Genomic DNA, 24,794 nt, shown 5'->3' with positions numbered 1-24,794 from the left:
CTTCCCATTGGTTCTTTTGGACAGGTGCCGACTCACTTCCTTTTACCTATGCATCGCAGTGAGACTCTTTAACCCTTTAGAGGTAGAGCAATTACAGGCAGGCTCCTAGGCGAGAGGGATAGCTCAGTGCAGGGGTCGGCAACCTTTCAGCAGCGGTGTGCCAAGTCTTCATGAATACACTGTAATTTAAGGCTTCGAGTGCCGGTAATACATTTGAACATTTTTTAGAAGGTCTCTCTGTAAGTCTATAATATAGAACCAAACTACTGTTATATGTAAAGTAAACAAGGTTTTCAAAATGTTTCAGAAGCTTTAATTAAAATTAATTCAGATCTTATTAGTTTAGTGTGATCCTTGCCCTTGCTTTTCCTTGCTGAGTTTTCCAATGTCTGGTGGCACCTATTTAGATACTTTAAGCTGCACACAGGCTTCTGAGTTATAAGTTGATAACCGGCAGGCAGGAGGTCAGTGGCTGGAACCCCTGATCCGCAGCTGAGGTGAGTGGAGCTGGTAGCTGGTAGGGCTGAGCAGGGCTGGAAGCCTGGACTCTGTCTGGCAGGGGGCCTGTGCTGGAACTCCAACCGGAAGCAAGGGGAGTGGGGCTGCGGCGGGGACCCCTGTTGGCAAGGGGCCAGCAGCCAGAACCCCAGAGCAGCGGGGGGCTGACCGCTGCCGCTCTGGGGTTTCCACCACCAGCTCCTGCCAGCTGGGATCTCAGCCTGCTGCCAGCCTGGGGTTCCATCCCCCAGGCCAGCAGCTGGGCTGAGTGGGACCGGTGGCCCCACCCCGGCTGGCAGGAGCCGGCGGTGGAATCCCCAGAGCGGCGGTGGACTCAGCAGCTCAGCCCGCCCCGTGTGCCATGAAAAATCAGCTCACGTGCCACCTTTGGCACACATGCCATAGGTTGCTGACCCCTGGCTCAGTGGTTTGAGCATTGGCCTGTTAAACCCAGCGTTGTGAGTTCTATCCTGGAGGATCGGGGGCAAAAGTCTCTCTGGGGCTTGGTCCTGCTTTGAGCAGGGGGTTGGACTAGATGACCTCCTGAGGTCCCTTCCAGCCCTGGTATTTTATACCAGCTGGCTGGCTGTTCATAAAAGAGAGATACCCTCCCCCCTTCATTTATCACAGCTTGTATATGTGTATGTGTGTGAGTGTATATGAATGTGTTGTTACATGGGCATGTGTAGTTCTGTGTGTGGATGTGTGCGCATGTGTGGATGTCTGCACTTGTGTGTGTTTGCATCCGTTCACACGTATGGATATGTGTGTGTATGTGAGTGTATATGCATGTTGTAGCGGGTTGGTTACCCGCTTTTGCCCTGAGGGGTTTAAAAAGTGGCCTGGCAGGGCTTGAAGGCTGCAGCTCTAAAAGCTGGGCTGATTGGGGAAGTGGCCGCAGCTGGGCCACATCCTAATCAGGCCACAGCTGGCCTGTATAAAAAGGCCAGGGAAGCCAGGAGCAAGTGGACTCTCCCTCTGCCTTTAGAGGGAGAAGGGCCTGGCTGCAGGGAGCTAGAGGAGGGGGGAACCTGCGTGAAGCAGGGCTGGGGAAAGGCAGAGGAGCTGGGGAGCTCCAGCCTGGAAAGCCCCAGGCTGCGGCCTAGCATAAGGCCAGTAGGTACTGGGGGTTGCAGGGGTAGGCCAAGGCAGCAGGTCCAAACCCCTTTGCTGATGATGAGTGGCCGATACTGCAGCCTGCCCCAGTGAACAGGGGCTAGATGGAGACTGGGCAGTAGCCAATACTGAGGCAAAGTGGGGATAGTGGGGTGGGGGTTCCCTTGGGTGGGGGAGACCCAGTTAAAGGGGCACTGGGGTCCTGGGAGGGACACAGGGCCCAGCAGAGGACAGGTGGATCACCGGCCTGCAGAGGGTGCTCCGGGCTGGAATTTGAGCTAATGCCCGGGGATGACCAGCAGGAGGCGCCACAGGGGTGAGTCGGTCCGTCTACAATGTATATTTGTTTGCTATTGTGCGGGTGTGTGTAGTTCTGTGTGTGGGTGTGTAGCTCTGTGTGTGGCTATGTGCACATGTGTGTGGATGTGTGCACACATGTGAATGTATGTGCATGTGTATATGTGTTTGTAGAATTCAGACCAATCGCTGTTCATGTGGATTTGAAGAAAGCGCATTAAAGAGTAAATGTTCCCATTGTCTTTACCAAGCAGCATCATTCCTGGTGTGGAGCCAGTGTTGTGGTGAGACACAGCACAGCCAGGTCCTTCCTGCCCGGCAGTCTGAGAGCTGGGATCTAGCCGGGCTGGATGGCCGTGTGACTGGCCGGAGGAGTAGCCACAGAGATAAGCCCCCAATGCGGCAGTGGCAAGCCAGGAGACAGGCTGCCAGGCGTCAGGAGCCAGCACTCACCCTCCCACCCAGGGGCTGGAGGTTTATGCACTGGACCCCACGCCTGGACCTTGCGACTTTGCTACGCTGGGACAACCGTGCACTGGGGCCAGGAGGGAAGGGGAAGGGGGTAAAGGTTCATCCGTCCATGGGGTTTTTCACACTGCAAGGTGGGAAACTGAGGCAAAAAGCCAAGGGTGGAGATTTGAATTAATATTTGCCTGTGTTTGAGCCACCGTTGCTGGGTTTTCCCAGTTCAGGGCTCTGCTCCCTCCCCCTGCAGTAAAAGGGCTCTCTCTGTGTATACACTGGCTCAGTGCTCGGATTGGGGAAGGGTGCCCCGGGCCAGGGGACGGGAGGAGGGGAGTGAAATTTGGGCTCGGTTGGGTTTGTAATGTGAAGGGAACTCCTCGAAATCGCCACCCGGCCCTCGTTACTGCTGACAGCAGCTGGCAGAAGGATTCCGTCCCCTCCCATGTCACTTTCCTTGCTCCTCTCCATCTCCTGCCCTGCCTCCCCCTCTGCCTTGCCCCCTGTGCGCCCCAGATTCTTCTTCCCCCTGTCCTCAGTTTTCTGCACCCCCCCCCAATTCCTCCATTGCCCACAGTCTTCCCCTCCCCGGCCCCCTTCCCCACCCCTTTAGAGTCTCCTCTCCCCTTATGTTTACCTGCCCCAAGTAGGCAGGGATAGCTCAGTGGTTTGAGCATTGGCCTGCTAAACCCAGGGTTGTGAGTTCAATCCTTGAGGGGGCCACTTAGGGATCTGGGGCAAAAATTGGTCCTGCTAGTGAAGGCAGGGGGCTGGACTCAATGACCTTTCAAGGTCCCTTCCAGTTCTAGGAGATTGGTATGTTGCCAATTACCAACTTTATTACCTAAGTGTCCTCCTCTGCCTCTAGATTCCCAGCCCTCCCCATGTCTCTTCCCACACATGCTCGTTCACTGCCCCAAGAGCCCCCAACACCCCACGTGGTGCCTACTATGCACCTGCTCCTCACAATACCCTTCCCTGCCACTGAACCGCCTCACCTGTGCTGGAGGCTGCGGGGTCCCGACAGCTCGGGGAGGAGTGTGAGGTGGCTGCTTGGAAGCAGCCTCATGGGGTCTAGAATGAGGGAGTTTCTTTGGAAAAAGAAAAGGGGAGCTTGAAACGGGTGCTCTGGGGGTGGGTCTGGACACCTGCAAGGATTCCAGGCAATTGAAGCAGGAGGCAGCTTGAGCCTGGATGGGTCTTTTTTTGTAGGAGGCAAGAAAAAAAACCCCAGTGCGTGTGGGGGAGCAGGCGGCAGCTCCTTCCCCCAAATGTGACTGTTGGCAGACCTAACAGAAACAGGCCATGGCACAAATAGCTGGACTAGCCTTGGGCGAGAGAGAGGCCAGCAGGGAGGGAGGAGGCAGCAACCGGCCCCAGAAAGGAAGGGGTGCGGTAAGTGGGGAGCCAGCAGACAGGGGGCCAAGGAGCGCCAGGAACAGAGCAGAGAGGGGGAAAGTCCAGTGCAGGTGGGACAGACAGTAGGAACAGGAGGGAGAGCCACAAAAGGGCCAGTCCCTGGAAAGAGGCAAGGGGGAAAGAGGAAACACTGAAGGAAGAACAGGGAAGTTAAACAGGAAGAGAAATAACTAAAGAGCCTCCAAGTAAACTAAGAAACTATTAGAAAAACCATTGCTAGCGAACTGGGAGAAAAGGAAAGCAAGAAAGAAAAGTAAAGGGAAAAAGCTGTAATGCAAGATCAGCAGTAATGAAAGAGAAACAGATTCAGAAATAAGGAGGAAGTGAGCCGTGGTGCAAGTGAGAGACTAGGAAGGATTGTAAAACAAAACATCCAGACTGTATTGTAAGGGACACAAGGTGAAGTGACAGGAGAAGAGAAACTGGCAGAGAGCACAGAGACTTGAAGCCAGAAAGCAGCACAGGGCTAGTTGTTCCATCACGAAGCCAGGCCATTGCATGAGGAATATCTGTCTTTATTTAAGCTGGAACTCAAACCAGTGAACAAAGAGTGCACAAGAGGATTGCTCAGGATATAACCCAACATCCAAAAACCTTTTCCGTTTTCAGCCGCTGTACATCCCCCGTTTGGAGGAAAAGGGGACGTATATGGGTGGAAGGAGAGGGAGCGAGAGCCAGGAGCACTGGGCCTGGTGTGAGACCTCAGGCCTGAACCATAATCAGCAAAGTCAGGCCATATTTTAAAGCAGATGCTTACAAGTTCGCTGTCTGATACATGACCTTGGTAAAAGTACTGCAAGCGTGGCTAAAACTCAGGCACTCCTGCGAAGCAACAGATACCAGGTATGTGGATCAACGCCCTCCAGAAGAATAGCCCCGGGACATCATGACCTAGCCAGATAAGAGGAATTGACAGAAGTGATGGATAGGGGTGTTTTGTCTGAGACACGATACCAGGGGAAGTAACAAGCAGATGTCATGAAGCATGTGAGATGGTAGGTAAGTTGTTTGTCCATCTATAAATGTCGGGGTTCCTCGCCTTAACCTTTCATGTGGCCTAGGGGACAGCAGAGACTCGTCTGCTGACTGGGCACTCATGTGTTAGTGTACCTGTAACCACGGAGCCAGGGCACTAGGATGGTGCCTTGAGAGCAATACACCTGGCCGAATGCCTTTGTCACCGAACTGTGCCAGTGGTCATTCTCGCTGGCTCCTGTTATTGAGGTCTGCTGAACCAGCTATCCTCGCAGGGCTGGGACAGCTTACTGAGAGAGCATGCACACACGCCGGCTGATAACACCGTGGGGTTGATGGTCTAGTGCCGCTGTTGTCTAATTCAAAATTCTGTTATTTCCTAAATATAAATTGTTACCTCTAGTGAGTTTAGCTAAGCAACTAGTAGTGAATATACAGTAGATTACAGTACTAGCTTAGTGTTCACGGTGTAGGCTGAAGCAGTAGCTTCTGCAGAAGCTAACTCTGATTTACTTTTGATTATTCCTCACTTAATTGATTTCTACTTCACCCCCAGCTGATTGAGAGAAAACATAATCTGGCCTAGATTGCCTCTGCCTCTTTATTGTTCAGACTGGGAACACCTCAAAGGTGTTGTTATATGCGCCAAAACAGACCGCCGGTGTGGGGAGTGATTCCACGGGTGAGGCCTGCGGTGTCTCTATCGATCCCAAGCTCCCCACCCCTAATGCTGGCCCTTCTGCCACCTCCTCATTGCCCCCCAACACCAGCCCCTTGGGGCACCTCCCCCCTCCATCATGCCACTGTACCCCCCATACTGGCCCCTCTGAGCACCTCCCCATTCCATCACCCCACTGCACCCCCAATACCAGCTCCTCTGTTGAGGTGTGAGCGTGAGGAACGGGGGTGGGACCTGATGTGGGGGTAGTAGGGTCTATCCGCTCGCCTTGGCTCCTGTAGCCATCCTGGGGCCAGGAAGGGGACAAGAGAAGGGTGACAAAGGCAGCTGGAGGGAATGGGGTGGGGAGTCCTGGGGAGCAGCAGCCCCCCAGTGGAGAGAAGCTGGAGCCACAGGGCCGGCACAACCCATTAGGTGACCTAGGCGGTCACCTAGGGCACTAACATTTGGGGGGCGGTGACCGGACCTTCCATCATCTCTGTCGGGGGCGGCATTTTGGGGGTGGGACCTTCCACCACCTAGGGCGCCAAAAAAGCTGGCGGCGCTCCTGGGGAGCCACAGTGGCCATGCCTAGAGCTCCATTCCCCCTGCGGCTCCCACCCCGGTTCCCCACCCCACATAGAGGACCCTGGGACGCGGTCCCAGCCCACCCCCAGCTGTAGCTGCAGGGACAGAGAGGGACCGAGTCCGGGCAGGTGCACAGAGTCCCTCCAGGGGGAGCGGCACCCCAGGGGATGGGGGTGGCAGAAGTTGGCCATGGGGCAGCAGCATTAGGGAGCTGGCATCTCGGTCCATCCTTCAGCAGGCCCAGCTGACACCCAGTTCCAGAAGCAGCATTGGGCACAAGTCCCCCAACCCCTGCCCACCAGGCTGTGCCAGGGGTCCGAGTGCCAGGTCAGCTCTATGCCCTGCCCCCCTGCCTTGATCTCGTGCCCCAGTTCTCTGGACTTTTCTGCCCCAGTCCCCCGTGTTGCGGCTTCTCACACCTCCCAGTCCTTGGTTCTCCAGGCGGGGTCTGTGCTCAGCTCCCCTGCTGCAAAGCAGGGAAATCCAGCTCTCTGTGGGGCTCTGCTTGCCGGGCCTCATTGTCCTGAGGACTCAAGCCGGGGATGTCTCACTGACAGGGGGTCAGCCTGGGCCAGTCTTTGTGAATGACCCATTCAGGCTCAGACAGCCCGGCCAGCCCCCGCCCAGCTGTCCCATATCCTGCCTTTTCCCCCACGGGGTAGCCATGCAAAATATAGGGGAAACTGAGGCACACAAGATTCCTTGAAATCTTGCAGAACATTTGTCACAACTTGATCCTCCCTCCCCTCAACCCTGCTGGACAGTCACCCTCCTTGGCTTATTTCTTCCCTCCCCTATTTTTCATTTTCATTCCTTTATTTAACCCCCCCTCCCCAATCACTGAATATACCCACCCCCACTGGAGCTTCCTCCACAAGAGAGGAGCTGCTCCCCAGCGGGCTGGGGGTGCAGGAACTGCTTTGCTTGGCTCCCTCCCTGCTCTCGTGCACAGGGCCAGCGGCCCCCTGCATCAGCAGAACGGCGGGGCTGGAGCTGCCGGAGGCCAGAGCCAGCGGCTGCGAGATGCTTCCACTCTATTGTCGGCCTTTTGTCATCCCCCAGACAATGGAGCAAAGAAGAGCATGTGGGGGCGACTCTATAAAAGCCCCGTCCCCCGCAGCACCCTGCGCTCTCGCTGCCTCCAGCGGATCCCCAGGCACACAATATACAGCCGCAGCAAAAGCAGGAGCTGATCCACTGAGTGACTTGTCAGCCCTCATTAGCCATGGCCTCTCCCGCCGGCCAGCACTGAAGGTAAATTACGTTAGTCCTCCTCTAGCAGCCCTGAGTTCTCCCCACTGTCCCCCCTCAATTGATCTGGCTGCCTGTCTGTCCCCACACCCTCATCTATCTATCTATCCTCATACACCCCATCTATCTCTTCCCCCCGCCTCCCATCTATCTAGCCTATTCATTCTCTGGTCCCACTGCCAGGAACCACATGGGAATTAGCCGCCCAGTTCCGTTGCTGGAGCGAGGGGACACATCTACACTGCAGCTGGAGGTGTAATCGGGGGGGGGGCAGTTGCCCCCATGCATTGTGGCATGGGGGGGGTCTCCAGTCCACCCATGCTCTGGGAGTGCGTGGGCAGGGCTCTGGGCAGGGGGTTATAAGCAGCCCTGGAGGCGGGCGGCTGGACGGTTCTGCGAGGTGCAGAAAAGCCACGTCTGGGCCACTGGCTGCTCCCTCCGCTCTGCCCAGGGGAGGCAGCTGTTTCCTCTGACTCAGACACAGGCTTCAAAACCCTGTCCCCCCCTCAGGCCCGGGGGGCGGCCCCCTGTGGCTGCTGCCCCCGTCCTCCCTCAGGCCCAGGGGGGGCCCCTGTGGCTGCTGCCCCAGTCCCCCCTCAGGTTGGGACCAGCTGTCCCAATTAGAGTGGCTTAGAGTGACCAACTGTCCCAATTTTATAGGGACAGTCGCAATTCTTGGGTCTTTTTCTTATATAGGCTCCTATTACCCTCCCACCCCCTATCCCAATTTTTCACATTTTCTGTCTGGTCACCCTACTGTGGCTGCTGCCCCTGTTCCCCCTCAGGCTGGGGGCGGCTCCCTGTGGCTGCTGCCCCTGCCACCTCCCAGTTCTGGGGAAGGGGCGTTCCTGCTGCTGTGGCTCCTGCCCCTTCCCTTCTCTGGGGAGCCACCTCCCTCCCCCACAAGGAGACGTGGGCATAACAGACCCCAGGGCTGTCCTGGCCTCGGCCTCCCGCTGCAGTGCCCAGGGCAGCTCCTCATGAACCTTGGGAAGCAGGGGGGAGACCTGCCGACCTGTGACATCGACCCACTTGTTCTGCCCCACAGCCCAACCCTGATACCCCGGGGAGAGGGGGGAGAAGGAGATGGGGGATGGCCTGTGCCCCCCCCAGGGCGGTAACCTGGCATCTGCTGCCAGCCGAGCAATGATGCAGCCCAGCCCAGAGCGGGCCTTGGGGCAGGGCTGGGGTTTGGAGCAAAGGTTCCAGGGACCGGTTGGTTTGAGATTTGGCCACCGATTCAGCACCCACAGCCCACATGGTGCAGCCCAGCTAGTCTGACTCAGCACTGACTTCCTGGCACCCTGCTTCTGGCCATTGTCCTGTGCTGGGCACAGCGCTGGCACGCTTGGCATCACTGTGCTTGGCATCTTGCTTGGCAGTGCCCGGAGTGTCTCCTGGGTTCCTGTCGCTAAGCAACAACATGGACCATAGCGACGGCTGCCCGCCGCCCCGTGCCCCCTGCGCTGGGCATTCTCCAGCACTCCCTGCCAGGCTCACAGGACACGCCCCAGGCAGTCTGGGGAGAGGGATGGATCTGATCCACCCAGAGCTCGAGTTGCTTCCCTGGGGCGTCTCCCAGGCAGGAGTTCTGGTCCAAGTTGGCTCCTTTGCCGCATGTGGAAAGCTGAGGGTTCTGACCCGGGCCAGGGCGAGGCTGGGCCTGCAGTGCACATGTTCCCCCCATGGCGCCCTGCCCACGCCACTCAGTCCCAGCCCCGTCGGACCATCAGTTCTGCCGATTCGGTTTGGGTCTGAATTCCCCTCCCACCAGGGGCCCGTCCCAACCCAGCCAGCTCCCTGCAGCTCTGGCAGGAGCACGTGCCCAGGCACCCTTTTGACATCAGCTCTGACTCAGCTGGGTCCCTTCTTGCTGTGAAAACATCACAAGCTCAGCTCATTGTTGGGAACAAAAGGGCCCGGTTTGCCTGACGCAGGAGATTTCCCCCTGGACCTCTTCCCCCACGTCCCCGGAGCATCCCTGCCAGCGGGAGGCTCCCAGTCCTGGCCTGAGCCAGGAGCATCTGCTGACCCGGGTGGCTTTTAGGCCTGTCCCTCAGTTCTGTCTCCGGCTCTCCCATGTGTGGCAAGTTGGCAACCCCCAGCTGGCACCTGCCCCACCCAGCTACAGCACAAGGACAAGCACAGGCTCTACCAGGGCAGCTGAGCTGGGCCTGGGGCCTGCACGCTGCTTGGGTGAAGCCAAGAGGAAGGGGAGCACGCATTGTCCATGCCTGTAGCTGCACCATCCCTGGCATTGGGGGAACAGCCAGCCTGGCTGTGTCATGCGTCAAGCTGCAGAATGGGCTGAGACCCAGTGGGTTCCTTACTTCCAAGCACTGGCTCAGAGGGTTTGCCGGACTGGATCAGAACCATGGTCCATCTAGCCCGGTATCCAGTCCCCTGGCTCTGGATCAGGGGCTCTTCCCACGCTGTGCCAGGCAGTCACCCCGTGCGGGCTCACTCTCCTGCAATCAGCAGCGGCCAGTGTCTGATGGGTCAGAGCAGGGTCTGGACCTCCCCCCTCTGACTCCCTGGCCGCAGACACAATGTTGCACGTGTTGGGCGGGGGACATTCCCTCCTGATCCTTGCATGATGCTCACGCCCTGAAGCATGAGCTGACTTACGCCTATCTCACCTCAGATACCTGCAGAGAATTCTCCTGCCCGCTTTGAAATCCAGCCACAGCCCTTGGCTCTGCAACTCCTGCAGCAGGGAGTTCCCCAGCTCTGCGTGACGTGAAGGGCCATAGACATGTCTGCCACACAGCCCAGGCAGTGGTAACTCTCTGCTGGGCCTTCTCCTAGGAGGCCCCATCTCCTCTTGTCCTGGTGCAGGAGAAAGACACCCCCCAGCCCCGCCCCGCAGGACCCGCGAGCTGCCAGCCATGTACACCTTGATGGGAGGCGGGCTATTGTGTGCGGTCTCAGGCCTGGTCCTTCTCATCGTTGCCACGGCGACCGACTTCTGGATGCAGTATCGCTACTCGGAGAACTTGAGCAACCAGGGGCTCTGGAGGTTTTGCGTGAGCGGCAAGTGCCACCCCCACACCGTCAGCATTGGTGAGCAGCGCCCGGGGCTGCCCCCCCAGCGGGCACAGGGACCAGGAGGGTGATGGCTGCAGGGACAGGCAGTCCAGCTCTGGGCCCCGGGAAATGGCCTGGATGGGACCGAACGGGCTGTGGCTTGTAGATGTACAGGTAGGGGCGCCCGACCGGGTCTGGTTCAGCGTGGCTTCTGCTGGCTCGGTCGGGGGTGCCCCGTCTGACCCAGTCCCCGGGAGAGACCCTGTGATGAGATGGCCTGATGGTGGTGCCCAGTGGGGCGGGCAGAGAATCTTCCCCTGGGTTTCCCCGGCAGAGCCCCTGCCTGGCATCCTGGCTGCTGGCTAGTGTGAGCACAGCTGCCCTCTTGTGGCCACAGCCTGCCCCGGCCACCAGCCGCGGATGGGTGGAGGTTCCCTGGAGCTCGGAGTGGGGGGGGGTCCCAGCCCTCGCCCGGATGCCCAGGGCTGTGCAATGCAGCTGACACGCATCCCGCTGAGGCTGCTTTGATTGACACTAGGACCTGGCCCCATAATATGGAGAGGACAAAGTGGGGCTCGATGCCACCACCCGGCCCCAGCGGCAGCCCCGTAGCCCTGGAAGGGGCTGAAGTGAAGGCCCAGGTCTGGCCTCTCCTGATCTTGCCAACTCCAGGCTGGGCTCGGAGTCCGAGCTTCCCCAGCGCTGGCCCAGCTCAGAACTGGCCATGGGGGTGGGCTCTGGGCCGGCCGCAGACATACCTCAGTTCCCCTCTCGGGCACAGCCAGTCCAAGGGGAGGCGGAGAGTTTCCATCGGACCCTATAAAAAGCCCAGTGGCTTTGCAGCGCTGGCCCCAGCTGAGCTACTGAGCTGGCCTGTTTCGGGGTAGCAGGAAATTCTGGAGTGGGACATTGAAACCCGGCCTGTCCTCAGGGGGTGGAGGGGGGGGGAGATTAAAAAGCCCCGTGCCTCCCTTCCTGGCCCTTAGTCTCCCCGGCTGGGGCTGCCACTGACTCTGGGCAGAGAGAGCACAGGACCAGGGAGCGTTTCACACTTTAGGGGCTGGTCTGCCAAGGACCTGAGTCTGCTACGGCTGCCGGCTAAGGGCACTGCCTGGGGGGCTTGAGGGCGCGAGGAGCATGGAGGGCCCAACATTGATTCTGCAGGAGGACCTGGGATGGCAGCTGTCACCCATCTGCAGCTGATGGAAATCTCCTGAGGCTTGGCCTGGCCGGAGGCTCCGTCACGGGAGCGCCACCGGCGGGAGAGCAGAGCGACACTGCTGATGCCCCTGGGGTTACACTGGTGTAACACAATAGAGAATCTGGCTGAGTCTGAATCCAGATCAAAGCAGGATGGGGGTAACTGGGAGCGACCAGCAGTGAGGAATCCCCCTGGCTCTGCGAAGTCCGAGAGCCCCTAGGATGGAGCAGTGGGGTGGAAGCTGCTGCTACTTCTCAATGTGTTTCGCTTGCTGCCTTGGGGATCCTCGCATGTAGCCTTGTACCCTGCCCCTCGGGGAGCCCTCGCTGGGATCCCCAACTCCCTGCCCCTCGGGGAGCCCTCGCTGGGATCCCCAACTCCCTGCCCCATCAGGGAGCCCTTGCTGGGATCCCCAGCTCCCTGCCCCTTGGGAAGCCCTCACTGGGATCCCGCACCCCCAGCCCCCTTCCCTGCCCCTCGAGGAGCCCTCACTGGGATCCCGCACCCACAGCCCCCTTCCCTGCCCCTAGGGGAGCCCTCACTGGGATCCTGCATCCCCAGCCCCCTTTCCTGCCCCTTGAGGAGCCCTCGCTGGGGTCCCCCATTCCCAGCCCCTTTCCCAGCTGTCAGTCGGTGCTACTCTCCCAGCTTTGGAACAGTCTCTAGGAGGAAGCCTTCTGTGGGCCAGACCCCCGAGGGGTCTCTTCCTCCAGGTAAGCCAAGCAGCCTCACCCGCCGAGACTGAACCTCTGGGGCTCCAGCCCTCCTGCTTCACCCCGTGAGCTCTGCTCAGCGAGTCCAGCTGAGACAGCCCCTGAGAGAGACGTGTCCAAGCCACAGGGATTATCCTGAACGCACCTCGCCCAGCATTTGGAGTGACACTCACCCAGCGCTGTCAACGCTGTCGGGTTTATGGGTCAGCTGGAACCCAGCACAGGAAGGCCCCCAGAGGGTTAAAGCACAGACCCCGTGGAGCTGTAGTGACTGTCTCTGGCTGACCCCCTTGGGCAGTTCCCAGGTGGGAGCCCTGACTCCTTCCAGCAGCCAGCTCTGCCCCCCGACCTCCCACCGCTCCAGTCCTTTGTTCTCAAGGGGGAGGGTATTGCTCAGCCTCCCTAATACCCCACAAACGTCCTCCACCGGCCCTGCTGCGTCGTTCCCCGCCCCGTGGTCACTGTCCTACCCGGTCTGCCCAGGTTCTCGCAGCCCCTCTGCTAATCAGGCAAACACCCAGGTTCCAGTACGCAGCTCAGAGCAGTTTCACGCCCTCCCGTAGGACTGGGCTGGTAGGTGTCACTAGCAAGGGGCACATGAGGGGTTTTCAGGCAGCCCCGTGTCCTTTTGCCACCCCAGGCTCTTAGGGTTTGAAACTGTGCTGGGGTCCTGCACCCCCTCCTCTGCCAGGGAGTGAGAAGGGCAGGGAACCCTCATTCCCCCAGATGTCGGCCATCTGGGCTGCCGCCTGGGGTGTCCTGACCCCTAGGTTGGAGTCGGGAGTGACCCCTTGAGCACTTGGTCTTAACCCAGGATCCTTCCTGTGTCTGCACACGGCTCTGAGCCATAGGTGGGGCAAATGGCCCCAAGGGGAACCTTAACCCAGGTGGCGCAGCATCCAACGGGCTTTGACCACACATGGTTTGACCAACATTCTCTCTGTCCCAGAATCTCTCCGCCCCACGAACGTCTCCCCACTGACTACCACCTCCCGCTCCCAAAGGGCTCAGATGGGTCTGAGCCCAGCAGTGTACAACAGGACATGTGCACCGGTGCCAGGAGCGGGAGCCTGTCTGCCAGGCCCCCTGTGCCCTCGAGGGGTTGGCTGGGTGGCTGCTTTCCTCCGAAGGTTCAGTCAGATGGTTCAGTCTCTGAGCCTGAGCTACAGGCAGCCTTGGCTGGGTGTTCACCAAGTGAACCCTCCGACGGTCCCGTCTGGCCCCTATTTCATCAAGCCTTGGGCATCCTGCCCACTTGGGCCGTTTTCCTACAAATATCACACCACTGAGGTCCCTTGTCTGCTCCCCCCACTCTGGGTTTCCCTGAGTCCCACTTCTGCCTTCACTGGTTCCTTTTTCCAGGACCCATACTTAGGCCAATCCCCTTTGGACCTATTGTCCAAAACTCATCTGCCAACCGGCCTCCGCTACGCAGATCCTTCGGCTTCCCGTCCACCAGCCACATTTTCAGCTCGTGGGGACAGATCTCACAGAGTAGCTCCAACCCAATCAGGTTACACAAATCTTCCAGCGTAGCGACACCTGCAGGCTTTCACGTAGGGTCACACCTTGGGTCTTTTGCACACCCCAAAACCTTTTCCTATAAGCCTCAGGTGCCGAATCAAACCTAAGCATTAGAGCCTTTGTGAACTGTTCGTAGTCCCCAGTGTCAACGCCATCCCTCTGGCTGGGCACCTCTATGGCTTTGGGACCGAGTAAGGGGGTGAGACAGCAGAGCCGGTCCGCAGGGCCAGGAGGTTCAAATCACAAGCCTTCTCAAAGGCAGCGAGGTAGCCGTCTATACCCCCCTCCCTTAAACTGGGGCCACAATTTGGTAGCTAGATTCCTTGCGGGATTAGAATCTCAGTGTCTTTCCCCACTTCTCACCCCTCCTCTTCTCCATCTCCAGTTCATGCTTCTGCAGCTTCTCATGGTCTGCTAGGTCCTTCGCCCTCAGCTCCCACTTCAAATCTGTCAGTGGGGACCTGTGCTGGGCAGGGAACTGGGTTGTGAGGACACCCTGCTGCTGCCTCGGTCACTCTTGGACCCTCTTGGAACTCTACTTAGGTCAGGAACCTGCTTCTTGGTCTGATCATCTTTCTCCAGCCGCGCAATCAGCTGCACCTTGTTGAGCTTCCTGGCACTTTACCCTCTCTCCCTGCACAGATTTGCAATGTCCTTCTTAGGGAGGCGCTTATACGCCATTTTCTTGCTGTTTCCTTTAAGTACCCTTGTTTTACTGCTGCAAGGCACTTATTGCAAAATATAATACTGGTGCCTTCAGCATCCCACCGCTGGCACCAGCTGTCACGGCTCCACAGGATCAGTGCTACGCCTCCAGCTTTGGAACCGTCTCTAGGCGGAAGCCCTTCAGTGGGTCAGACCCTGAGGGGCCTCACTCTTTGTACACAGAGTAAGACCCACAGCCTCACAGCCTCTGGGGCTCCAGCCCTCCTGCTTCACACCATGCAGTCTGCTCAGTGAGTCCGACCCCTGGGAGAGACGTGTCCATTCGGCAGTGATTAACGCACCTCACCAAGGTGCCGTTTGCAGTGACACTCACCCGGCGCTGTAACAGCAGTCAGGTTTATGAGTCACCCGGAACCCAGCATAGCAAGGCGCCTTAGGTCAGCCCAGAGACCTGAAGGTTAAAGCACAGACCAGTCTGGTCAGCTCAGAGCCAGGCTGCATTGACCCCACAAGGTCAGGCTCTATCTGACCCCCTGGGGCAGTTCCCAGGTGAGAGCCCCCCACTCCTTCCAGCAGCCACTTCTCACCCTTCCCCCAGCTCACACCACTCCAGTCCTTTGTTCTCGAGCTGGGGGTCTGTGCTCAGCTTCCCTGCAGCGAGGCAGGGAAATCCAGCTCTCTGGGGCATTGCTTGCTGGGTGTGGATGTCCTGGAGACTGGGTTTTCCACAGTCCTTTGAGATTCTCCAGCGATACAGGGCGTGGCCTTGGCCAGTCCTTTTTAATGACCTGTTGAGGCTCAGACAGCCAGGTGTCATTCACCATGTCTCTTCGCCTGCCCTGAGAGCAAACAGGCCCCCACCCCCAGCTAGGTAACAATGAAACATATGGGGAAACTGAGGCACAGATAGAGGTCATAAAAATATTACAGAAAATTCCCACTTTGTCACACATACCCCTTGGGGAGCTCTCACTGGGATCCCCCACTCACAGTCCCTTTCCCTTCCCCTTGGGGAGCCCTCGCTGGGATCCCCCACTCCCAGCCCCCTACTCTGCCCCTCGGGGGGCCAGTGCTGGGCCCACATTGCATCCTAGTTCCCGTGAAGGCCTTGTCTCTCTTGGAGGCTGCATCACTGTGATTCTTTATTTTCAGGAGCGACTCTCCGGGTCGTATCTAGGATGCAGCTCATGCAAAATGCAGCCACTCACATCCTGCCAGGTACCCGGCCATCCTGGCTCTGTTCTGCTCCTTCTGCTGGCTCCTTCCTAGGCTTTACATTGACTCCTTGGGTTCCCCTGCTCCCCATCCAGGGCCCTGACTGTCTGTGGGCTGCTTCTTCCACCCCCGCTGTCTTCGTGCCCTCACGATCCCAGGGCCCTCAGGTGCCCACTCCCCACAGAGACTTTGCTCAGGGAAAACTCCCATTGGCTTCCTAGGGTTCAGCTCAGGGCCCATGCTGGGGTGCGGGCTAGGGGGATTCGGGGGCAGATTCTTATTGATCAGCACCAGCATGCAGGGCTGGCTTGCCAGTCGGGCCTCAGGGCAGGGGTGAGCTCCTTGGAAAGTCTGGCCCCAGTTTGGGGGGTCTGAGCCCTCCTGAATGCCAGCCCTAGCGTCCGTACAAGCTGCCCCCAAATTGCTGGCCCCGTCGGAACTGTGCGTCCCCGCCCCCAAACAAGGTGGGGCTGGGGGGGGCCGTCCAGGTGACCAGCTCCCCTGGGGTTGACGATCTCAGTCTTAAAGCCCTACCTACCTCCCCCAACCCAGCTGCAAAGAAAGACATGGCTCTAGGGTGCAGCCTTGGAGAGGGAAGGTGAGGGGCAGATAGGGGGCAGCAGCTCACCCCAGGGAAAGGGACTACATGGGGATTGGCTCGCGGGGCGGGGCGGGGCAGCTCAGGCCCCCAGACCCAGCATCTCTCTCTTCTGCATTGGTCCTGCTCAGCACACACCCTCCGCGCAGCGACAGACGCTGCTAAGCGCGGGAGGTGCTGGCCCTGCCGTTGGCCGGCTCCTCTGGCCCTTCCTCCCCTGCTCCTCAGATGAGATCCGGCTCCCGGCTCCCCTCGCCAATCTCCGGGTCCCATCGAGTGCTCCTCTCTCTCTCTGTCCCCTCCCTGCAGCCTTCTGGGACGCCACCCGGGCATTCATGCTGCTCTCCATCCTCTCCTGCTTCGCGGGCATCATCCTGGGCCTCACCGCCTTCTCCAGCAACGCCAGGGCATCCCGCACCCGCTCCGCCGGCATCACCCTGCTGATCGCTGGTACGTGGGCACCATGGGGCGAGGCGGCCACCGCAGGGCAGGGTGGGCACTACAGGGTGGGAGCCACAGGCAAGGGAGAAATGCTTATGAGATGATAAATGGGCATCTCGTTATAGAGCGTGCACGTCTCAGCCCATTACAAGGTGCCCTCCTCTGCCACCCGTATGCAGCCACCTCTGGGGTGAAACATCGGCGCCCGCTTAGCACCTGGTGAGAGGCCAGCAGGGAGGGGCAGAGCTGGGAAAGTAGCCAATATGAAGGAGCGGGTATGGCTCCTCCTACCCTACTGCCCCCCTGCTCTCTGCCACACCCCCGTCGTCTGGCCAGCAGGCACCACCTGCCTGGACTCTGCAGGCGGCACACAAGGCTGGCATGTGAGAGCCACGAGTCTCACCGCGACTGGTGGAACGGCTCCTCTGCAGGGCATAAGTGTCACCCGCTTGGGCAAAGGAAACTCCAGCGGGCGGCATTGGGACCCCAGCACTGCCCACGTCAGCCACTCACTGTCCCCACTTTAATAACAGACCAAAGCCCCTGAGCCAGGCAGGCTGGGACCTTAGGGTGCCCGGCTAGACCCCTCTGAGCTCTCGTTTGCTCTGGCTAGCACCAACCGCCAGACCCCGCCAGCAGGAGGTTGGGCACAACCGCAGCTCGCTGGGTGGCCTGGGGCTCCAGGCCTGCTCCCCGCTGATCCTCACCTGGCTAGGTGGAGGCTGCTGAGGGCTGAAAAGCAGCTCGGGGCTGGCCAAGCCGCTGCTGGCAATTCCCCGCTGTGTCCCCAGGCCTGAGGGTATCTGGCGACGGGGGGGTTTTCTCCAAGCCCTTCCTGGCTGGGCCCCACCCTGAGCTGCGAGCTCCAGAGCCCTGCAGGCCACCAGGGAGTCAGGTCTGCCCCACCCCAGCCCACCCCGTTCCATGCCACGCGGCCGCAGAGAGCCAAGGAGGCTGCTCCAGGCTGAGAAGAGCTCCAGCGGGCTCTACGCCAGCTAGGGGACGGGGCAGCACCCGGCGGGCGAGCGTCAGTACTGGCAGCGCCCCCCGGAGGGGAGAGTTTGAACGACTCCTCCCGCCGGCTGGATTCTGGCGCCGCTCTGGAAAGGGGCCAGGGCGTCACTGGGGGTGACAGGAAGGTGGCCAGGCCAGGAAGGAGATGCACCCGCAAAGCTAGTCTGGGCCTGTTATAGCTGGGCAGTTCGCCCACCCCTTCAGTGCCCCCGAATAATTCCTGGTGCGGAGCTAGTGTGCAAGTCCCCATTGCTGGGCTGGCAAAAGCGGGGGGCTGATCCGGCACTGCTCCTGGGGATGCTGCAGGGGCAGCTGGGGACAAAGCATCTCCAGCATGGGGACGGGGGGTAGATTAGCCACGGCTGCCCCCCGTGCGGCTCTGCCACCTTTCTCGGGCTCACCTGGCGCTGCCCTCGGTCCGAGCTGGGCCGGAAGGACCGGTCTGAGCATCCCTCTGGGGTTAACGCTGGGGGGAGGGCAGGATGCAGCCGCACTGGAAGGACAGACCCATCTCAGGGTTTGCTGCAGGCGCCAGAACTCGGGCCAGGAAAACACTCCCAGTCGGGTGCAGCAGAGGAAGTCCCAGAGTTGCCTGGCCGGCTTTGTGCAGCCCCCTGGCACTGCGGGATGGGGCGTGGCTCCCCCTGGCAGGGGTGATGGCAATGGTGGCTGCTGGCACGTGGGCCGGGTGGCACAGCTGGAGGAACTGAGGGTGGGGGGGACAAGGGCGGCAGAGTTGGGTGAGTGCACAGGTCATGGCTAACCCCGGGGGAGCTGCCTGGGACAGTGTCAGGGTGGGCAGGGCTGGGGGAATGGCTCAGAGTAGCCCCAGAGAAGAGACAGACCTGGGGTAAGGGTAGGAGCTCTCTCCTGTACAGCTCCTAACACGCTGCTAGGAAGGGTTTGGCTGAGTCTTTAGGGACGGGGCTGGCTCTGCGAGTGGGGGGAGCGGGAGTCCCATCAGGTCAGTGATTGGCCTGGCCTTCCAGCAGCACAGGACAGGGCAGGGGGCTCGGAAAGGGGAGCGACTCACAGACCCTGGGAGATGGAGGGAGGGAAAGTTCTCCCCGTAACCAATCGCGCTGAGTAAAACTGACACAAGGTGGTACTGAGCCATGCCAGGTCCCTGCCTTGTGGTGCCGCGCTGGGCCGGGGCCCTGCATTATGATGCCAATCTATGCCGGGTCTCTGCATTGCAGTGCTGAGCCCTGCCAGGTCCCTGCATTGCAATGCCTGGCCAGGTCCCTGCCTTGTGGTGCCACGCAGGGCCGGGTCCCTGCATTGTGGTGCCAAGCCAGGCCGGGACCCTGTATTGTGGTGCCAAGCTGTGCCGTGCTGCGTCCCTGCCTTGTGGTGCCACGCAGGGCCGGGTCCCTGCCTTGTGGTGCCGAGCCAGGCCGGGTCCCTGCATTGCGGTGCCGCGCCAGGCCGGGTCCCTGCATTGCGGTGCCGCGCCAGGCCGGGTCCCTGCATTGCGGTGCCGAGCCAGGCCGGGTCCCTGCATTGCGGTGCCGAGCCAGGCCGGGTCCCTGCATTGTGGTGCCACGCCAGGCCGGGTCCCTGCATTGCGCTGCCGAGCCAGGCCGGGTCCCTGCATTGCGGTGCCGAGCCAGGCCGGGTTTCTGCATTGCGGTGCCACGCCAGGCCGGGTCCCTGCATTGCGGTGCCGAGCCAGGCCGGGTCCCTGCATTGCGGTGCCGAGCCAGGCCGGGTCCCTGCATTGCGGTGCCGAGCCAGGCCGGGTCCCTGCATTGCGGTGCCGCGCCAGGCCGGGTCCCTGCATTGCGCTGCCGCGCCAGGCCGGGTCCCTGCATTGCGCTGCCGAGCCAGGCCGGGTCTCTGCATTGCGCTGCCGAGCCAGGCCGGGTCCCTGCATTGCGGTGCCGCGCCAGGCCGGGTCTCTGCATTGTGGTGCCGAGCCAGGCCGGGTCTCTGCATTGCGGTGCCGAGCCAGGCCGGGTCTCTGCATTGCGGTGCCGAGCCAGGCCGGGTCCCTGCATTGCGGTGCCGCGCCAGGCCGGGTCTCTGCATTGTGGTGCCGAGCCAGGCCGGGTCTCTGCATTGTGGTGCCGAGCCAGGCCGGGTCTCTGCATTGTGGTGCCGAGCCAGGCCGGGTCTCTGCATTGCGGTGCCGAGCCAGGCCGGGTCTCTGCATTGTGGTGCCGAGCCAGGCCGGGTCCCTGCATTGCGGTGCCGAGCCAGGCCGGGTCTCTGCATTGTGGTGCCGAGCCAGGCCGGGTCCCTGCATTGCGGTGCCGAGCCAGGCCGGGTCCCTGCATTGCGGTGCCGAGCCAGGCCGGGTCCCTGCATTGCGGTGCCGAGCCAGGCCGGGTCTCTGCATTGCGGTGCCGAGCCAGGCCGGGTCTCTGCATTGTGGTGCCACGCCAGGCCGGGTCCCTGCATTGCGGTGCCGAGCCAGGCCGGGTCTCTGCATTGCGGTGCCGAGCCAGGCCGGGTCCCTGCATTGCGGTGCCGCGCCAGGCCGGGTCTCTGGATTGCGGTGCCGAGCCAGGCCGGGTCTCTGGATTGCGGTGCCACGCCAGGCCGGGTCCCTGCATTGCGGTGCCGAGCCAGGCCGGGTCCCTGCATTGCGGTGCCGAGCCAGGCCGGGTCCCTGCATTGCGGTGCCGCGCCAGGCCGGGTCTCTGGATTGCGGTGCCGAGCCAGGCTGGGTCTCTGCATTGCGGTGCCGAGCCAGGCCGGGTCTCTGCATTGCGGTGCCGAGCCAGGCCGGGTTTCTGCATTGCGGTGCCACGCCAGGCCGGGTCCCTGCATTGCGGTGCCGAGCCAGGCCGGGTCTCTGCATTGCGGTGCCGCGCCGTGCCGGGTCCCTGCTTGGCGAGTGCATCGGTGTGAGGTGTTCTGTAAGGCAGCCCTGTGTCGCTGGCGCCTGCATGTGATGAGTGGAGTCAGAGCTCAGCCCCCCCACATCCTATGTTCGCCCCCACAGGTCTCTTGGCATTGCTGGGGCTGGCGGTGTACACTGGCGTGACGGTGAATTTCTTCGGTAAGCGCTACGCTAACTGGCGCTTCTCCTGGTCCTACATCCTGGGCTGGATCGCTGTCATCCTCACCCTCTCGGCAGGTACCTGCTCCTGGGGGCTCCCCAGCTGCTCCCCTCTCTGTGTCCAGGCCCCTGGGTGACCAGCATGGCACCCCAGCCTCCTTTCCATACTGCAGAGCCTGATGCCCCAACTTCCCAGGCCAGCCCCAGACCTGGCTCCCCACCCAACCCTTAGCTGAGATCCCGGCTGCCGGGAGCTGCACTCAGACGGCCCCACTGCCCAGCAGGGACTCTGCCACGAGGTGCTTGCCAGGAGCTTGAGCAGCACTGAACTCAGCTGAGCTTTCCTGAACTTCAGGGGTGTCTGGTCCATCAGTACCAAATTCACGGCCATGAAAAATGCATCACAGATTGTCTCCCTCTGTGAAATCTGGTCTTTTCTGTGCTCTTACCCTATACTGTACAGATTTCACAGGGGGACACCAGTGTTTCTCAAATGGGGGATCCTGACCCAAAAGGAAGTTGCAGGGGGGTCACAAGGTTATTTTAGGGGGGTCACGGTATTGCCATCCTTACTTCTGCTGGTGGTGGCTCTGCCTTCAGAGCTGGGCTCCCAGCCTGCAGCCGCTGCTCTCCAGCTGCCCAGCTCTGAAGGCAGCGCCACCGTCAGCAGCAGCGCAGAAGTAAGGGTAGCAGAACCACCCCCCACACAGACACACACACAATAACCTTGCAGCTCTCTCCCCACAGGTCCTTTTTGGGTCAGGACCCCTACAATTTCAACCCTGTGAAGTTTCAGATCCTGAAATCTGAATAAATCTGAAATAGCTGAAATCATGAAATTTATTATTTTTAAAATCCTATGACCGTGAAATTGATCAAAATGGACCATGAATTTGGTAGGGCCCGACCCATCAGAAACCAGTGAGGCCTGCTGGGAAGCCTGGGGAGGGGGAAAGCTGAGATCCCAGTGCAAGGGGCAGGGTGGAGTGAAGTGTGTGGGTGGGTGCAACCCAGACAAGCCATAGGGAATGGTGGTGGTGGGGCTCACAGGTGCAGAGGAGAATGAGGCAGGTGTGGGGGGGGGAAACTGCTGGAAGGATCCAAGAAGGAAGAGGCATGGGGGGCAGGCTGCCATGGGACAGGGGGTGTGTGGGGTGAGGAGAGGAAGGAATGGGGGGCAGGGGGGAGTGGGGTGAGGAGAGGGAGATCTGAGGGGCAGGGCACCATGGGGCAGGGGGAGTGTGGAGGTGAGGGGAGGGAGGAATGTGGGGCAGGGTGCGAAGGGACGGGGGTGTATGGGGTGAGGGAAGGGAGGAGCAGGGGACAGGGCCCCATGGGGCAGGGGGGTGTGGGGTGAAGGGAGGGAGGAGCAGGGGGACAGGGCCCCATGGGGCAGGGGGTGTATGGGGTGAGGGGAGGGAGGAGCAGAGGGATAGATCCCCATGGGGCAGAGGGTGTATGGGGTGAGGGGAGGAAGGAGCAGGTTGACGCCATGCTCCAGAGGGAGAAGCCTGGGGGATCATGTCACCTACCACATCCCCGCCCACCCCATCCCTGCCCGCCCTGTTTGGCCCCTTCTACCTCGCCAGCCACCCCTCCTGTCCCTGCCCTGAGCCTCTCGCTCTCTTCCCCAGGCATTTTCCACATCTGCGCTGTCTCCAAGAGGCCGTCCCCGGAGAGCTCCAATGTGGCGAGCGGCTGAGCGGGCACCACACCCGCCTGGATGCACGGTCCTGACAGCTCCCCACCCTCACCCCCTGCCCTTGCTCTGACGGCTCCCCGCCCTCCAGTGACATGCACCTGGTCCCGGCCAATCCCTGCCCTCCAGTGACATGCACCTGGTCCCGGCCAATCCCTGCCCTCCAGTGACACCCGCTGGGCCCCAGCAAATCCCACTCTCCAGTGCCACCTGCCAGGCCCCGGCCAATCCCTGCCCTCCAGTGATACCCGCCAGACCCCGGCCAATCCCTGCCCTCCACTGCCACCCATTAGGCCCCAGGCCAGTCCCTGCCCTCCAGTGATACCCGCCAGGCCCCAGCCAATCCCTGCCCTCCAGTGATACCCGCCAGGCCCCGGCCAATCCCTGCCCTCCAATGCCACCTGCTAGGCCCCAGGCCAATCTTCACCCTCTAGTGACACCTGTCTGGTCCTGGCCAATCCCCGCCCTCCAGTGACATTCCCTGGCCCCAGCCAATCCCCGCCCTCCAGTGACACCTGCCTGGCCCTGGCCAATCCCCGCCCTCCAGTGACACCCGCCAGGCCCTGGCCAGTCCCCACCCTCCAGTGCCACCCAACATGGCGTCCTCTGCCCTGTCCCAGCCCTCTCCCCTTGGCCAGGCGTGGTGCCCAGTGCTGGCCTTGACCCTGATGTGCCAGTGATCTGAATGTGCCAATAAAGCAGCCGAACCCTCAGCCGTGTCCTGCTGCTGCAGCGTCCCAAGAGCGTGCCAGGCAGGGGGCCCCGCAGACCGGGGCGGCTCCCCCCAGCTGCCCTATAGGTAATTCCTGCCTGAGACCTGCTCGGTGTGGCTGCTACCAGTCCCACCAGGGAGTGACCAGAATTCCCAGGCTCTGGGCCGTGTCCCTGCCTAAAGCCAGTCTCCTGGAAGTAATCCCTTAAGGGTCTGGCTACACTGCGCTGGAAACCCAGGCTCAGACTCAGGTTTGAGCTTAACCCCCTCCCCCTTCCGCCCACACACTAACCAGGCTGACTTGGGCCAGGAATCCCTCTGGACTCGGGTCCATGGACACTGCTGGCGGGGTGGGCACAGCCCAAGTCCCGCTGAGATGTGGGTCCAAGCCCCATGTGGCCGCAGCTCCGAGTCAGAAGGGCCGTGTGCTGCAGTGTGGAGGCACCAGCACGGCGGGGAGCCCCGGGTCCCACAGCTGAAAGCCCAGGTAATGCAGTGTGGAGGCTGGAGCGTGGGCTTGGGAACACCGGTGCCACAAGCCCAGAGCCCACCGATTACAGTGCAGTGTGGACACACCGTGAGCCTCAGCAGCTCCCAGCCAGAGCCGTGGGGTGCCAGCAAGCCCCGTTTCTTGCCAAGTCTCCCCGAAAGCTTCCCCTGGGTAGTCAGTGATGGAACTGCAATGGGAGTGGGTTGAGCTCCCAGTTCCCAGCTCCCGGCCCAGTGGGTCCCAGTACTGCCAGAAGCTCCCTCTGGTCAGGGTTGCACCTGCCTCGTGTCTGGCTGGGATAGCAGGGTGCTGTGGGTCGGGATTGAGGGGCAGTGGCAGAGCTGGGGGGCAGGACTGGGATAACAAGGGGTCAGGGATTGAGGGGCACTGGCAGAGCTGGGGGGTCGGGGGAGCTCAGGGCTGGGATAACAAGGGGTCGGAGATTGAGGGGCACTGGCAGAGCTGGGGGGTCGGGGAGCTCAGGGCTGGGATAACAAAGGGTTGGGGGGTGAGGGGCACTGGCAGAGCTGGGGGGCAGGACTGGGATAACAAGGGGTCGGGGATTGAGGGGCACTGGCAGAGCTGGGGGGCAGGACTGGGATAACAAGGGGTCGGGGATTGAGGGGCACTGGCAGAGCTGGGGGATCAGGGGAGCTCAGGGCTGGGATAGTGGGGTGTGAGATCCATTTCTTGCTTCTATAGGCACCCAAATTCCTGAGGTTCCCTCCAACCCAATCTCGGGGCGGGGGGAGGGAGGGCTCCTCCCTCTTGCTCTCCCTGCCCAGGGTCCTGGCCCGCACGGCCCCCTCCCTCTCCCTTCGGGCTTGGCGGCTTGGGACGGGTTGAGGCAGGTTTTGCTGACCCTGCTGTTTCCGCAGTCGAGGTGACTCAGGCAGCGACACCCTGGCAGGGCCCTGGCTGCACCGGGATCCACACGCAGAGCGGGAGCGACACCCCCATGGGGCCGGGATCACCCCCTCCTCCCCCACACAGAGCCAGGAGCAGCCAGGGATTCACGGCAGCTCCCGGAGGTGGCCGGTTCCTGGTCATATTGCCTAAGGCTTGTAGCTGACGGGCAGGGGGTGAGTGGGGCTGGCTCCCTCCCAGCCCAGCTTGGCCAGAGGTGGCACCGTTGGACTTTCACTCTAAAGCTGCCAGTTTCTTGGGGCCCTGGCTGCGAAGGGCCCGATCCTGCCCCCAGGATCCTAGCACCACCGCGCCCT

At 61.0% G+C, this 24,794-nt stretch overlaps 1 protein-coding gene across 1 annotated transcript; it reads left to right on the top strand.

Annotated features, from left to right (window-relative positions):
- Positions 1-1,897: 1,897 nt before the first annotated feature.
- Positions 1,898-23,067, top strand: LOC123351415 (lens fiber membrane intrinsic protein-like). The gene is made up of 8 exons (XM_044990743.1): positions 1,898-1,930; positions 4,402-4,791; positions 7,076-7,267; positions 10,073-10,327; positions 15,548-15,613; positions 16,518-16,658; positions 20,614-20,748; positions 22,305-23,067. Exons 4-8 carry the CDS (start codon positions 10,153-10,155, stop codon positions 22,370-22,372), a joined length of 585 nt encoding a protein of 194 aa, XP_044846678.1. The 5' UTR covers positions 1,898-1,930; positions 4,402-4,791; positions 7,076-7,267; positions 10,073-10,152; the 3' UTR covers positions 22,373-23,067.
- The last annotated feature ends 1,727 nt before the right edge of the window (positions 23,068-24,794 follow it).

This window comes from Mauremys mutica, chromosome 17 (genome assembly GCF_020497125.1).
Source record: "Mauremys mutica isolate MM-2020 ecotype Southern chromosome 17, ASM2049712v1, whole genome shotgun sequence".
Taxonomy (NCBI): Eukaryota; Metazoa; Chordata; order Testudines; family Geoemydidae; genus Mauremys; species Mauremys mutica.
This window is presented reverse-complemented; position numbering and strand designations above follow the sequence as displayed.